Consider the following 16219-nt stretch of genomic DNA (forward strand, 5'->3'; position numbering starts at 1 on the left):
TTGTTTCCTTCTATATGTTGTTAAATGATACACAGTTAATGATCAATGTTGTGTTTGTGGGGTTGCAAGCAAATAGGTGAAGGCAAAATGTTTTAACAAGTATTCAGTTTCAAATTGGCTCCAGCCTGGACGCTCCGCCTGCTCTCGTCGAGGATATTGACTTTCCCGCAAGTTAAAGTATTTAAATGTGGAGGGAGACAGATGCTGTGTGTGGACTGGTGGCGACCACAAGAAACACACGTGTGGGCGGAAAGGTTGATGCTGGGAGTTTTACTATCTGCGCATCTTATAGAGAGACATCAGCTGTGCCACCACCGCTTTAACTGCACAGAAAACAAATCATTCCGCGCTGTCACTCATGGAGTCCATTCAACTTTTTATTTTTGTTTTTTTTATCACTTATTTTTAGGGCATGCCCAGTGCGCATTTTGCCGCTGATGCGTAAAGACCCGTGCGTAAAACTCCAAAAAACGCACCGCTCTGCCGCGTCAGAGAAAGTCAAAGGGGGTTTATTCCTCTAATCCAGACTTTCGTTTTCAGTGAGTGATTGACACGAAGGGATTTAGCGGAGCCGCGTTGGTGACAGCGACACTTTCTCCGGACTCTCGGTGAGGATTGGCACCGCAGCGCCTTTTAAATCTCCAGGACCAGCGAAGTGGAGAGTGGATCCTTTTTTTTCGCCCGCATGGGACCCTGTCAGTTTTGGATCTCTTAATTGTCCCCGCTATCGCCTTCCATGTGTAACATGAGGGACATAACGCTGGGCTGAGATCCCCGTCAGGAGGAACTGTATTTCCGAGAGCTTCTAGCAGGGAATCAGTGGAGTATTCATGAAGCAATATTTGAACTATTACAAGATGAGGCTGAGAACATCGAGGTTAGGTTATCTGTAAGTAAAGAGGTGTCACTGTCATATAGTTGGTTATATTGTAACTCAATGAATTCCAGCTACAGGTTGTAAATTTTTTCCACATTTTCTCTCCCCTGCAGGTTACTCCAGTTCACGGCGCTTTGCTTTTACGCACAGGTAACTCACATTCTCACCTCAATAAAAAGCACTGCACTAATGTTGCGTAAAGTTCTGCAGTTAACAAAGTAAACGTGCACAGGTATTCAGGCGCCGTCCACCGTCTCTACATCTGCGACAGGCTGCAATAACAATGAAAACATTTTATTATGAGCGCTATGGCAATTGGCAACAATTCAAACATCTTGAAAAGAGGTAAGCTCCAGCCTTTAAAAAAAAAAAAAAAAAAAAGGTAATTGTTAAAACACATGTGGATGGAGAAACGCTGCAATGAGGGGAAAAAAAAGAGAAATCAAGAAAGGGCGAAAGATCATCGGTGCTGCAATGTTTTTTAGAAATAAATTAACCGGTTGGATGAATTGACAAATGAACGAAATCGAAGGCAAAATCCCTAGAATCTCCACAATGTCCTATAAACGACGGTGGGTGGAAATAAGAAGCGGGCTGAATTGTTTAAATATGACGAATGACTTGATGAACTGTGGGACAGCGGGGCCCTGGCTCTTTGACTGGCAAGCTCGCGTCTCCTCACGGCTAATATTCCTATTTCCGCAGTGCAATTCCATGCGACCGCTCCTGACATGTGTTTCCCATATCGTCCGACAGAGCTCCGTGCAGTCACCCCCTAATTTCAAGCACCATGTCACCGAGCAGAGCCGCCTGTCGGACCGCATGAGCCGCCGGCTGACCCGCACCTACCAGCTGTACAGCCGCACCAGCGGAAAGCACGTCCAGGTCCTGGCCAACAAGAGGGTCAACGCCAACGGGGACGACGGAGCGATGCACGGTAAGATGGAGCAAGAGGGGATCCACTGCTTTCAGAGGAAACAGCCACATGTCCATGAAACTGTGAAGAGCGGGAAGGGAAACACGTCAAATATCGCGAGAAACATGTTCTTGTTTTTAAACAGTAGCCAAGGTTAATCATCCCAGAAGGTGGTTTCTTTATTTAGACAATTTAAATGTGATTATCAAGTTTATTATGCATCTGTCAATTTAACACCAGAAGAACAGTAAGTTCAACATAATATTTTGAAGCTAGCTTACGCCAGTGTAACACTGCAGTTTGTGTATTTAAATACATATTTAAAAACATGCTAGTGATGTAAATAGATGTAGCATGTTGCAGAATCGAACAGTTCAAGTTAATCACTTTGAGAAACTGCGGGAGGCCGGCAGTGAAACACGCAAAAAATTTGCGAGACTATATATACTTTTAACAAGTAGCCTAGCTTAACCCTCCCTGCAGTTCATGTATTTTACGACATATTCATTACCAAAATCGAGTGAGAATTTAGCTCAACAAAAGGTCCACATATGTGAATTAAAACACTTAGAGATGCGGCCGGAAGTGGAATTTAACATTTTAATAGCCTAGCGTAACATCCCCTGCAGGTGGCATATGTAATTACATTATTCAAATATAAATATTATTTACAATTATAAAAGGTGGCTGAATTAAGGACCACTTACGCTAATCCAAAATGTCTCTTAAAACATTTCGGGATCACGCAAAATATTGCATGTAAGATATGAGTCGAATTAAAAAAAGATCTACATTTGACAGCTAGGCTACTTGTTAAAAAGTATCTGCTACATGCTCATTCCATTTAGTTTTTTATATCTAAATATCAGATAGAATGAGAATAAAGATGCACGTATGTGAATCCTTAATTTCAGTTCAAACACAACGAGAAACCGTGGGAGACAGGAAGTGACATATGCAAAATATCGTGAGAATATGTCATGTAATTAACTTTTAAACTTTTTGAGCAAGGCTAATTTTTTATGCAGGTGCAGTATTCAATTACGTAATTTAAATATAGTATCAAATAAATGTGCATGTAGCTGAATAAATGTCCACATATGTGAATTCATTCAGGAAAAAAACTTATTTTTTATATCATCTCTGAAACAACAAAGCAACTTTACCTCTTGAAGCCCCAGTGTGCCGTGTCCAGGTCCATGAAAAGGCGATGACAGCTAAAGGCCGTCACGTCTTGCGTTTCAATGCTTTTATTCCTCAGGAAAACAGTAAAAAATACTTAAGATGTTCACCTTACAAACACAGGAGCAGTTTAAACTCAATGGTGCACGGTGCGGTGTTGAAAAGCAGTATAAATTATGTCGTCTTTCTGGCAGCCTGTAGGAAAAATAGCTGGAGCCAGGAGAAACAGAGGTGGAAACTGTAAACAGAGTTAGTGGCATCAGTGTTGCCATCTTTTATGGACTTATGAAGGTAATTTATTTCTTTCGTGTGTTGGTGGTCCAGAAAGTCATTGACACCTGTTGGGATGAACTTCTCACAGGAAAATTGTCTTTAACTTAGAGGGAGCAGTATTCCTGTCACTAAAGGATTTTTGGTGTGTCTAGCCATCTTTCCACCGCAGCCACCATCCATCCATCCATCCGCTCCTCTGTGCCGGCTGCCCGCCTGCTTTTCTGGAGGCGGCTTTTATGAGGAATTTTCATTGCTTTACAACTCAATGTATGACTCAATTTATAAGGAGCTGCGGTGAAGTCAGCATCTTCACTTTATACCTTTTCCTCTCCTGTGTGCTCTTTTGTCTTTTAAATTTCCCTGCCCACGCACACTCACACATACGCACACACACACACACACACACACACACACACACACACACACAGAGTCCAGCCTGCACACACTGGCTGCACATCCTAAGTGGGTGTCACTCTTGTAACCGGCCCAAATCTGACCGCTGCTCTGTGCTTGTGGCTGTGTCCCCGACCGCAGTATTCTCACTCTCCTTTATCCCCGAGTCTGAAGTGCATCGCAGCACAGCATTTACCGACATCCAACAACAATCACGCCGTGAGAAAATCACTATCATTTGCTGCTATTTTGGACGGCTCGCATGCTTTGTTGAAAGGTGGCTGCCGGTTCATGAAGTTGAAAAGTTTATGTCTGGATTCTGGTTCCCTGGTCACGATCTTGTCCAAACGATTTCATGCCGTTTAGTGATGACTTGATGTAAATCCAGTTCACTGCAGCTTCCTCCGCAACGTGATAATCTGAACGCCTGCACCGTGTCACAACTGTGTCATCTCATTATGTCTGATCTCTTTTGTCCGTGCAGCTAAACTGGAGGTGGAGACGGACTCTTTTGGAAGTCGTGTTCGTATTAGAGGGGTGAAGACAGGATACTATATATGCATGAACAAGCGGGGGAAGCTGATTGGCAAGGTAATCTTCAATTCATATTTTTGTGGCTGCAGAAAACAACACTTATCTGTTGCTTGGAAATGTAAATAGCAACAATGTGTCTGCTTCCTGGAATTTGTCTAAATTATCTTTATTGTCTCACTATCACCCCTCTTTTTCTTTTGCAGCGGAAAGGCCGAGGTAAAGACTGCATCTTCACCGAGATTGTTCTGGAAAACAACTACACAGCCCTCCAGAACGCCAAGTACGAGGGCTGGTTTATGGCTTTCACACGCAAGGGCCGCCCAAGGAAGGCCTCCAAGACCAAGCAGCATCAGAGGGAGGCCCACTTCATGAAGCGTCTACCCAGGGGGCATTTGCTGAGTGAGAGGAGGCCGTTTGATGTCCTTCCTCTCCCTGTCCCCGTGCACCCTTTGAGCAGGCGGACTAAACATTCCCATCACCAGCGCTCAGGGGACCGCTGAGGACTGAAACCACTGAGGGAGAACTGTGGAGGAACCAGCGCGAGAACCACTACAAGAAAAAAACACATGTGCTCCCAGCAAAGTCAACTTTTACCATCAAGGGCCCATACACTTTTTGCCTCATTTTGTGGACTTATTATATAATACTTTGTACTGGATTGTGTGTAAACAATCTAATATCTAATCTGCTAGTTATTTCCAATTCGGTCAGACTTTAGGAACGTTTTTTTTCTCTTATTAAATCAGGGGGCATTTAAAGGACTGAAGAGCTCAACTACATTGACATGAATGAAAACCTTTGGTTAGAAGTTCACCAGCTCAGCAACAAAGAATGTTTGAAAAGAGAAATGAGTACAATGCAGCTAGACACGGCAGCTATCTGTGGATTTTCTTGTGGTCCCAGCATCTGAGTCTCAGTTGACATGCTATCTTGCCTTTATGAGGAGTTTGGAGAATTTTAACCTGTTTTTTTTTTTTTTTCTACACATATAAATATATTTTTACTGTAAAAATGTAAATTGCGTCAAATGATGGAAATATTTATTGTAGAGTGTATATTAAAACCACTAAAGAATCAGTTCACATGCGGCGTGGCTTCTCTCTTGTGTAGTTGTTTTCGGGTGAGGCGTACAATGCTGCTAGCCCTAAACAAAGAACAAAAAACACTGTTGCTTTTTTTTTCTTCTCCTTCTCCTTCTTCTTCTTCTTCTTCTTCTTCCTCTTCTTCCCCAAGCTGGAGACCCAGATAACTGAGGGGCAATATCTGTGACAGGCTACTGAATTCAGTGTGCTCAGCAAGTGAGACTTGGGCCTGAATGGCCCGAGCTATGCATTAAAAGCGATGAGGTCAGCCCACCATTTTGGCCCAAACAAAGGTTACCACCATGTAGTTGCATTTCTCACGATCGCACACCGTAACTCTCTGATCAAATGGGCCCTTTGTGTAACCTCATATAAAAGGGCATGTTATACAATAGTGGGTTCGAATAATAACACGAGAAGGGGTCAGTTATCAAAAAGAAGCCAGTCACACAGGGAGGGGTGGGTGGTGGGGGTTGCGCGGAGGGGCTGCAGAAAAAGCACCAGGGCCTGTGTGGCGAAATGTGGCATCGGCTGAAAGAGGGGGAATGGCTGGGAAGAGGCATTCGCGAATGAAAGGGAGGCAGAAAAGAAACCCTCTTCCCAGAGGCAGTTGAGCATGACCAGCAGAGGCCAAACGACAGGGGAGGAAGAAGACCCTGAACAGAGGAATTTGGCTGCTCTCACAATGCATGAGCTGGACAACCAATTTGTTAGTTGGTGTTTGCTGCCACAGGAATTTGTTTTGACAGCAGCCCCGAGTGCTAAAGACAGCAGAGCATTACAGAAAATGAGCAAAAATGAAGACCTCAGAATCATTGCTCGGTATTCGATGTAATCACTAAACATCAACTTTGTTTTTACATTTTATATTTATTTAGAATCAACAGAAACAAGTATTGTAAAAACAGGTAGAAAAACACTTCCCTGACGAGTGTATGTCAGTGACTTTCTTCAAGTCTCTCTCAAGAATTTGCTAAACAACAGGACAGGCAACCTATGAAATGCTTTCTTGTATTCCTGTTCTTTCCATCTGGAATAAGACAAAGCACAATGGTGAGAGAGACCTGTGGTTTTGTCTCTGCTTCTTGCACTTGCTCTCTGGGTTTGGACAAGTGGTAAAAAAAAAATGCAAGGAATCACACGGCTGAGACGATCTATATTTAAATACCATTGTCTCCCTTTTGTATCCACTGTCTAAGTATTTCGGACAGCAGTTCTTAAAATGAACTTATCAAACATCGCAGTGAAGCAAGGATCTATACAATCATTAATTTCTGTACATGTCAGGTATTCACTCAGAATCTCAGACTTTATATTCGTCAACATTAGGCCCTTTTGTAAAACAACTCTGGAACAGTTGCCCTCATTTCTAACCTGTGTCGGTGGAGTTTTAGCTGCAGACCACTGCGTCAGAGTGACCCTCTGCTCTAATGGGAAATGGTAACACTAGTTTCAGTAATGGCTTTCAGGGTGGCCCACTACATGCAAGGAACATAAGGATATTCAGTTAACACAAATGGGTTGTGCTCGTAACAGTGACCCCGGAACGAACAGGGATGAGGCATTGTGTGTTTTGAGTGTTTTACAAGGACATCAACGAAAAGGAGGGTTGTGGGTTATGTGACCCGGCCGTCTAAATGTCCCCCAGGTAGCTTTGGTGACAAGGAGTACAAAATACATGTTGTTGCAATATTTGAAAACAAATGAAGTTATTTTTTTGTGACAGAACTTATTTGGAGAAAAAACCCTCATGGACAAATGGCAAAGTTAATAACTCTGACTGTGAGGCTGAGAAACACATTGACCACTATTAAATGGACAATTGAGAAACGTAATGCAAGAAACTAACCTATGAATAAGGCACTGAGAGAAGGGATTCTGAGAGAAGGGATTCTCACTATAGTAAGTCAAAGTGAGGCTCACATGTGACGCTGTGTGTTTCTGCTTTAAATGCAATGCAGAACGTTTCTCTCGCTCCCACCGTCACAATTCACTGAGTTTTGCAGTCGGCGTTCCCATCTCCAGTTCCCTTCAGCTTCTTCAGCTCCTTCAGTAGCTCCTGCTCAAGGGTTAAGATCTCTTTGGGCTTCTTGTACTGGATAAGGAGAGAAGAAAGAATAATTACTTCAACATTCTCCCCATCTGCCTCCTGCATATCCTCCACAGCAGCCATATCGAAAGAACATACAAAATGCAAAGCTAATAAAACAACAAAAAGGAGCAATTACTGTGGGCATAAAAAATATACAACTTTAAATCCACATCTTGTCCTCATGATTCACATAAAAATACTTAAATAAACAAAGTGATGCTTTTATGAACATGACCGTGGTTTATATAAAATGGAAGTGATTTATGCAAGTTAGGATTATAGTTTCCAGTAGATTTTATTTGGATTTTTATAAATGTAAAAAAATTCCAGATTGTTTTTAAATAACTCATAATGCTCAGATCATAATGTTCAGGACCCTACATTCATCAATTTAAGTCTGAAAACAGATCTAAGAATCAAACGTTAATGTTTGCAACTTTACAATTAAAGCAAACAGTTTTACAACTGGTTTAAGTTCATTTGTATTGCATTGCAGCGTCGCACTTACGCTGACAATCAAAGTGTTGTTGGCGTGAGTGAAGCTGAGGGCAGAGCAGTCGAATGGCAGCTCGCTGCGCTCCATGTCAGGAACACTGAACTTCTTATAATACCTGCGAAGACATGCAGTCAAATGTCACAGGTCGGTCTGGAGACTCTGAAGACGAAAGTGTTGTGCACACTGCCATCTATAGGGAGACTGTGAGGATTACATGCAGCCAGTGTTATGCATGGGAATGAAAGGATGGCGAGGAAAACCCAGTGTTCTTAGGTGTAAATTACTTTTTGTTTGAGGTCTTTATGATGATACATTTCTCCGACGGCTCCACAAAAACACTGAAGACATCTTTAGGATAGGGAAGGTTACGGATTCGCCACTGAAAGCTGCTCTTTGTGTCCGTCCGCATGAACACAGGCTGCGGAGACAGAAAGACTGTTAGTTTAAAGAGTTCTCTCATAGGAGCCAAGGTGGAGATGAGAATCTGGGGCGGTTTGGCGATAATTCTAGGATGAAAGTGAGAGAAAATAGGGAGAAAACTCACATTGGAGTTGTTCTCCTTTATCACATCGTCCGAAGATGCAACTGGGCTGGCAGCTGGCTCCCCAACCTCCACCTGCCATGGGCCCTGAGCTCCAAGTGTGCTTTCATTACGCCACTTTCTTACTGAAATGAACCAAAGGTTGTGAAAGACAGATACACACATGCACTCCATGCAATGTTAGATATTTAAACATGAGTTGCCCCATGAAGCTGTGTAAAACTCTTACCAATGAGCTCATCTGTTTTCAAGTCATACTCCTCAGCCATTTCTTTTCCATCTGAGAAGAGGAAGTGGATCTTCCTTTTTCCTGGAGGTGGTATTCAGAAACATATTAACACACAAACAACAACAACAAAAACAATACTTGCACGTGTTTCTAGTGGAGCTCAAACAAGCTGAGCAATCGCAGTACTAACCCAGATCATGTCAATCTTAGGACAGTCATTGACATACAACTTTTTGTCATTCCTTTAACATATGATATTTAAACGTGGGTCCAATGAAATAAGATGTAAATGCTGGATTATAATAATGTAATGTAATAATGGCAGAAAGAGACATGGACGAACAAAAGTTAGTGTTTCAAAGATTAGCTTCAAGTGAGTGGAGATGTTCATCAGGACTCTTATTCATGTCACAACCCTTTTCAGACATCGTTCTGCAGATGGTGAAATCGCCACCTGCTTGTTGACACCGATGCTGTTAGCTTACAGTGGCTAACGTTAGCTCTTGAGAATGACGAGCTCTTTAAGCAAAGGTTTCCTTCCATTTGGGACAAGTTTAGTTTAAAGGGAGGAAGACGAGTCCCTGTTATCGGTTGTTGTTCTCACCGTCCTGTATCAGAGCTGTTTTCCTCGATGCCTGTAAACTCTGAGTCCAGCTCTGCACAGACATGTCTCCACTGATGTCTCTGTCTCACGGGACCACTTCCGTAACCATAGCAACCCATGTCAACACGTAACCCGACAAGTGAGATCATATGTATATAAAAACATCTGTATACATGGATAATTACTGAAATTTTTTCTGAAGATTACCATCTACAAATGGTAATTTTTACACTCTCAAATGATTGATTTATAATAGCTAGAAAATATGAAACCAAACAGTGACCCGGAAGTGAACCATTTGAATTGATGTCCGTCTGTCGTCGTGTCCGTTTGCATGGTTCCAGCTGAGCAGGGGTAAGAGTCCAAATATCACATTGTTATGAGTTAAAGGTTCAAATATGGAAATGTATTTTGGGACCTGCCGGTATGAGGATAACATGTTATATATATATATATATGTTGGCTGAAGAGAATAACTGAAAGAGTCTAAAGCCTGTGTTGTTTACTGTTTCTGTTAGCATAAGCTAAAGTTGGCTAGCTAGGATTATACAGAGCACAGTTTGATTTCTGAGAGATCAGCTTTAGTGTGTGGAGCAGGATCAGCTGTCCTGCCACACAGAGCTGGTCCCTACAGCTCCCACGTGTTTCTTTAACTGGGAAAATCTGTAACTGTATGTGCTGTGGGCTGCTCCATTCAGAGGAGCAGACAGAAACCAGTTTGCAGTTGAGCATTTCACGAATTCCTTCTACTCAAGCACTGTAGGACATGTTGTACCATTGCCCTACAATCGGATGAATGTTGTGCTACATTTAATTTACTATATAGTAGTCCTTACACTTTGATCTATGTGACTAGTTTCTGATTACTACTAAATAATACCGTACTTTTAAAAATAGTGAAGTTCTTATAAAAAATATGTTCTGTATATGAGTGGCAGTAGTAATAATTAGCATAATTATAATATTTGATGATAAAACGATCTGTTGGTATGATTCACATGTTTACTCTTGACATTTAATACATTTGATTGATATAACTTTCAGTTTACTTCCCCGTTATAGATGACTTTTGCAGTGATAAATCTCATATGGCACAGATTGAACGCCTGCAACTTTGATTTTCTTCTCTTTTAATTTGGCACATGTAATGTTCAATATCGGATCATATGGATGCTGGAGGTTCTGGGCTACAGCTGCATGATAACATAGGGGATATTCACTCTGAAATTGTGAACTTTAAAGCATATTTGGTGCTACATACACAGCTAATGTTTCAGGTATGTGGGTTTTTTTTTTTTACTTTTCTGACTAATAATTACATCATTATTCTGCTTTGTGCCACAGGCCACTGGTGCCCCCCTGTGATACACAAGATGGAGGCTCGTCATGGGATCATGAAGGCCTTCCCCAGAGTTAAAAGGGCCAAAGTACTACAGGGAAAGGATGCACCACCAGTGAAGAAGAAACCAGATGAATGTGATGCCTCAGGTTGTTATTGTGTTTGCATTTGTGTTTTATGAATAACGAAACAAATGGAATGTTGATGGATTTATTTCTAAACGTTACACTGTTATAACAGTTAACACCAAAGTAGAAGCCAGGCAATGCAACACATGTGCTCACAGTAACCTGCTTCTCTCCTCCTCCACAGGAGACACTTTTAATGGAGTCACAGTGCACATCCTCCCTGCTGGAATAGGAAGTGCTCGATGTCAGATTTTTCAAAGACAAATTCAGCAGAATGGAGGACAGACAGAGAGTTCACTGTGTCCCGCTGTCACTCATGTTGTTGTAGATGACAAAATGGACAGCGACAGGGCTCTGCGCCTCCTGAAAGTGGATTGTATGCCCTCTGGAGTCCAACTTGTGAAATGCACTTGGTTGAGCATGTGCATCAGTGAGAAAGAACTCCTGGATGTAGCCAACTACACTCTTCTTTTACCCAAGAGGTAAATGGGCCATTTGTTCTTTTGTTCTAGAATTCTTATGTTTATATATCTGTGTCCTTAGATTTTTCCAGTTTATGAGGTAGACTTAAACTTAGACTAGACAGAGACAGTGGATATACACTTGCAATCTAGTGTGACTTAAATCTTGTATCTTTTTATTCTTTGTCTATTTAGGGATCCTGAAACACAACATGAAAATATTAAAGAAGAGTTGCCGATTGTCAAACCTGCAGAATTTGTTGAACCAATGTCTCATCCAACCAAGCAAGAGGAGACTTTAGACAAGGTAGGTTCTAAGGTCATAAGATGCTTTTCTGATATTGGTAAAATCTTTCTTCATAGCAGAGTATTTCACCCTCTCCTGAATCCTCTCTCACAAACTCTCTTGCGGCAACACAGAGTGACAAACACTCAGATTGTCATTGGATGCATCTGTAAACTCTGACTGGGTTAAAACAACATCATTTAGTTTCTTCTAACTGAAATGATGGGTTTATTTGCATATATAACAGGGAAGTGAGATCCCATCACAAGTGGTTAGAGGAGACACATTCAACCCGGCTTGTAATGCCAGGTGTGAACAGAAGAACTCAGAGGTTACCACTTTTGATTGGATCTCTCAGGATGGATGTTAATACCAAGTCTGAACAGGGCCTTATAGAGTTAACCAGACTTTCAGTAAGTTATCATGTCTCTGTGAGTTGGATTGTTATTTAGTTTAATTTAAATTCCTGCTATTAGACTGGACCAGAAGCCAAAGATGAATTGCGAGCAGAAGAAGACGTCGTCTCTCATAGTGACCTGAAAGCGCTCCTCACTGGCCAGCACCCCAAAGAGGAGCTGCCTGGCCCCAGCCTCGACCCCGGTCCGGACTCTGCGGCTCAGAAGGCGGCCTCAGGAAAGTGGGTCTGTGCCCAGTCCTCTCAATCCAAAAGTAATAACTTCAACAAGCACATCACAGACAAACTAGAAGTGCTGGCCAAGGCCTACACGCACCAGGGGGACAAGTGGAGGGCGCTGGGCTACTCCAAGGCTGTCAACGCACTGAAGAGTTACCACAAGCCTATTACGTCCTATCAGGTACTGCAGTGCAGATGCTTTTATTATTATGTCGTTGGTGCTGTCAGTAATTTGTGTGGTTGTAAATATACTGGAGCATGTACTTTTTGGTGCATGACAGTTAAGTTCAGTTTTTATTGCAAGGTGTTGGAATAATTTTTTTAAATGAAAATTTTTTTCCCCACTTCTTTCAGGAGGCTTGTCAGATTCCCGGAATCGGAAAAAAAATGGCTGACAAAATCGATGAGATTATGGAGAGTGGACATCTCCGGAAGATTGATCACATCGGGGAGGCTGTGCCAGTACTGGAGCTCTTCACTAACATTTGGGGCGCGGGAGCTAAAACCGCACAACTGTGGTACCAAAAGGTAAGACATACAAGCTTGTATGCGCATATATATATATATATTGGCATGTTTATGAAATTTGTGCTTACACATATAAAGGTAAGTAAATTTACAAAAAAGTCTGTATTTTTACAGATATCACTAAATGATGTGTCAGATAACTGAAATGTTGCGTAGATTAAAACTGGATCAAAACCCTCTCTGATAAATCGGCTGAATCTATAACCATTACATACAAAAAGTGTTCAGATCCCTTCACTTTTCACATTTTGATAAAAATGTTTCCCTCATCAGCTTACTTTAAAAAATGACAAAGTGAAAAGCAAAATTTTTGAAATTGTATATTTGACAGTACTTAGTACTTGGGTTCTTGGGTATTACACAACAAGCTTTGTACACCCATTCCACTCCTGCTCCATCTTGGTGGTGTGTTAATGGTCATTGCCCTGTTGTAAGAGGAACCTTTGACCCACTGTGAAGTCCAGAACATTCTGGAAGAGGATTTCATTAAGGATATCTCTGTACTTTGCTCTGTTCAGATTTGTCCTCCTGTCACTGCTGCAGCTTTTGCTCTAATATGAATAATCGGCTATGAGAGCCTATGTTGACAGCTGTGTCTGTGTCATGTCCAATCAACCGAATGTGCCATTGGTTTATTATCATCAAAGATGATAATAAGAACTAGTTTCAACCATAAACTTTCCATGCTCAGTACTTACCTCATCACCGCTCTTTAAAATCCAAATGTTAGAAATTGTTATCTTAAAGATTTGTTCCTTTCAGGTGTTAAAAGTATTTCTGCTTATATGGTTGTTATCAGGTTTTCCTAAGTCTCAAATATTAATATAAATATCAGCTTCAAAATTAATTTGAGAAAACCTTAGGATTTTTTTGATTTGGAGCTTCATCAGCGGATACTTTTGCTATCTTGAAATACGTATTACAAAAATATGACTGTACAAAAAGCTGGAAAGTGTGATTTTTAGTAGATATAGTTTTGTGAAATACACCTTAAATTCCAAAGGGGTAATATTTAAGCTGGGCTAAACATTTTCATTGTGATTTAATGAATGAATGAAACCTTGGCCAAAAAAAGACAGGAAGCAAATGTCTAATATATAATGTGGATTTTTTTTAAATGTATTGTTTGATTTGTTGTTATCAGGGATTTCGCACTTTGGAGGACATCAGCACAAAAGCCCACCTGACCAACACTCAGAAAATAGGACTCAAGCACTACGATGACTTTCTGGACCGCATGCCCCGAGAAGAAGCCGGAGACATAGAGAAAGTGGTAATGCATCTTCATTTGTCACAAAACGTACAACGTACAACGATGATGACTGAAATGTGTTTGATTTCATTCTCATCATTTTAGCCGTGTACATAGAGATGAGATATCTCTAAAAAAGATTCCACCTTCAATCCACAGAAATTTGGAGGAGTTAAAGTAGGAAAAACTTTGAAGCGGTTTTCCTTGACCGCTTGATAATGAGAAAACCAGACCATGTTCTCACAAAGTGAAGTGAGCTTCCCAAAGGGGAAAAGTAACTCTTAAACTTGCTGCATCTTAAGGTAGCCAGATACCTGCTCGCTCTACAGCACTGAGCACAATGCTAGTTGTTTTTAGATAGTATTACTGGATTTTCTTTTTCCTTCAGAGCTGCCAGATTGAAAGCGCACGCGAGGCAGATGACTAAAGCATGTGTCCTCCCTCAGCCTTGTCAAAATTATATGTGATGCTACCTCCCAGTATTTGGCTGGGAACAGGTAAAAACATTGCTGTTCGCCAGCGGGAGGGACTCTATAAAAAAATAGAGAACATACAAATGAAACACTGGTTGTATGTGATTGATCCGAGGATTTCGAAAAGCTCCTTCAGCCTAGGTTAAGTGATGGGCTCTATTTTGTGTCTCTTTTTGGTATGTGCAGGTGAGGGATGCCACCCATGCTATAGACCCAGAACTGGTGGCGATGGCCTGTGGCTCCTACCGTCGAGGAAAAGCCACATGTGGAGATGTAGACGTACTCATAACTCACCCTGATGGCAAGTCACACAAGGGCATTTTCAGCAAAGTACTACAGAGCCTCCATGACAGTGGTAAGCCCCATTCTTTTTGGTGGAAGGGATTTTCTCTTATTCGTAGGTTGGATTTCCTTCAGAGAAACTAAAACGTCCTTTCTCTCAGGGTTCTTGACAGACGACCTGGTGAGCCATGAGGACAATGGAGAGCAGAAGAAATACATGGGTGTGTGCCGTCTGCCAGGACCCGGCCACCGCCATCGCAGGCTGGACATCATCGTCGTGCCCTACGGAGAGTTCGCCTGTGCGCTGATGTATTTCACCGGGTCGGCACACTTCAACCGCTCAATGAGAGCCATGGCAAAGACTAAAAACATGAGCTTATGTGAGCACTCGCTGAACAACGCTGTGGTGCGTCAGGGGACTGTAAAGTTGTATGGCGGCACTCCGCTTCTTACACTGACAGAGAAGGATGTTTTCAGCCTTTTAGGCATACCGTACAGGGAGCCCAATGAAAGGGACTGGTGATCATTTATCAACCGCAATGCCATTTTGGATTTTAGAGAAAAAATAATCATGAATCAATGAGAAAAACTCAATCATGGTGAAACAACCAATTTTAAGGATATTTTTTTGCTGCTCCACAGATTAAATTAGAGCCCTGTTTGCCTTGAATTGCAATTTTACTCACTATTATTCTCCTTTTATTATAAAAGGGTTCAAGCTTAAACTCATATTTACTGACTTAACTGCATCTCTCAGGTCTGTCATGTCCAGTCCTAACACTACTGTGAGTCCAATATATAAGTGAAGGGAAATTTGTTGAGGATTCCATAGCCTTTAAAAGTTATTTTTTTAATTATAGTATGTATATAGTTAGTAAGTAAATTAGTTAGTAGGTAATTTAAGTTAGTATTTTTTTGGTGGGTGTGGCGTATAGCTCACCTAGCAGGTCGATCTCCAATACGGGTGATGTGGAGTTGTGCCCCCCCCCCCCCCCCCCCCCCCCCAAGAAAAAAATAATTGATGAATGGTTAAATATTGATGAAATTCCATCAATGTCAGTGAAATCAATATCACTTGAAAATTGTAACTTTCAGACAAACAAATTTATAAATAAATCCTGGATCCTCCACTTTGCCCTGGTCTACTGCAAAATGAAATGTTTTCTTGCTTGGTCCATTTCTCATTCTTCAAAGTTTTGTGGAAATCTGTCTGGTAATTTTTTTTCCCCTCATCACAATCCTGCTGAAAAACAAAGCACCAAACAAGCAGGAGCGAAAGCAACCTCCTTGGCTGAGATCATTATCAGCATGTACAACTAGAGCAAAGTGGAATAATATGTGGTTTTACAAGTTGAGTGAACTGGCTCCACAACAACATTTTAACATAGGAAGGTATCGATGGTGTATTTTTATTCTGAGTGGTGATAATAAAACACACTGAAAGGGAACAGTCGATCCCCCTGTACCTTCCTTCTCTTTTTTCATCACTTACATCTTTACAAACTCCAGTCTGAATTCTAAAGACAGTTTGAATTTATACATCCGATCACGAGGATGGATCTGGCAGCGTTTTAAAGTTAAAAGAAGAGCAAACCAGGAAGTTAACAGGGCTGCGCA

At 41.5% G+C, this 16219-nt stretch overlaps 3 protein-coding genes across 3 annotated transcripts; 2 read left to right on the forward strand and 1 right to left on the reverse strand.

The window, feature by feature from the left end:
• The first annotated feature begins 830 nt into the window (after nt 1-830).
• On the forward strand, nt 831-4675 carry fgf8b (fibroblast growth factor 8b). The gene is made up of 5 exons (XM_053419194.1): nt 831-889; nt 991-1027; nt 1634-1814; nt 4126-4232; nt 4379-4675. The coding sequence occupies exons 1-5, from the start codon at nt 831-833 to the stop codon at nt 4673-4675; spliced, it is 681 nt and encodes a 226-aa protein (XP_053275169.1).
• Nucleotides 4676-6107: 1432 nt separating this feature from the next.
• Nucleotides 6108-9345, reverse strand: dpcd (deleted in primary ciliary dyskinesia homolog (mouse)). The gene is made up of 6 exons (XM_053419193.1): nt 9220-9345; nt 8616-8696; nt 8390-8511; nt 8130-8263; nt 7858-7960; nt 6108-7352 (listed from the first exon to the last, which is right to left on the reverse strand). Exons 1-6 carry the CDS (start codon nt 9281-9283, stop codon nt 7248-7250), a joined length of 609 nt encoding a protein of 202 aa, XP_053275168.1. The 5' UTR covers nt 9284-9345; the 3' UTR covers nt 6108-7247.
• A 180-nt stretch (nt 9346-9525) lies between these two features.
• poll (polymerase (DNA directed), lambda) lies at nt 9526-15594 on the forward strand. The gene is made up of 9 exons (XM_053419192.1): nt 9526-9573; nt 10564-10707; nt 10871-11168; nt 11343-11454; nt 11910-12248; nt 12422-12595; nt 13740-13868; nt 14507-14675; nt 14764-15594. The coding sequence occupies exons 2-9, from the start codon at nt 10593-10595 to the stop codon at nt 15123-15125; spliced, it is 1698 nt and encodes a 565-aa protein (XP_053275167.1). The 5' UTR covers nt 9526-9573; nt 10564-10592; the 3' UTR covers nt 15126-15594.
• Nucleotides 15595-16219: the final 625 nt, after the last annotated feature.

The sequence above is a fragment of the Pleuronectes platessa genome, chromosome 3 (assembly GCF_947347685.1).
Source record: "Pleuronectes platessa chromosome 3, fPlePla1.1, whole genome shotgun sequence".
NCBI classification, from domain to species: domain Eukaryota; kingdom Metazoa; phylum Chordata; class Actinopteri; order Pleuronectiformes; family Pleuronectidae; genus Pleuronectes; species Pleuronectes platessa.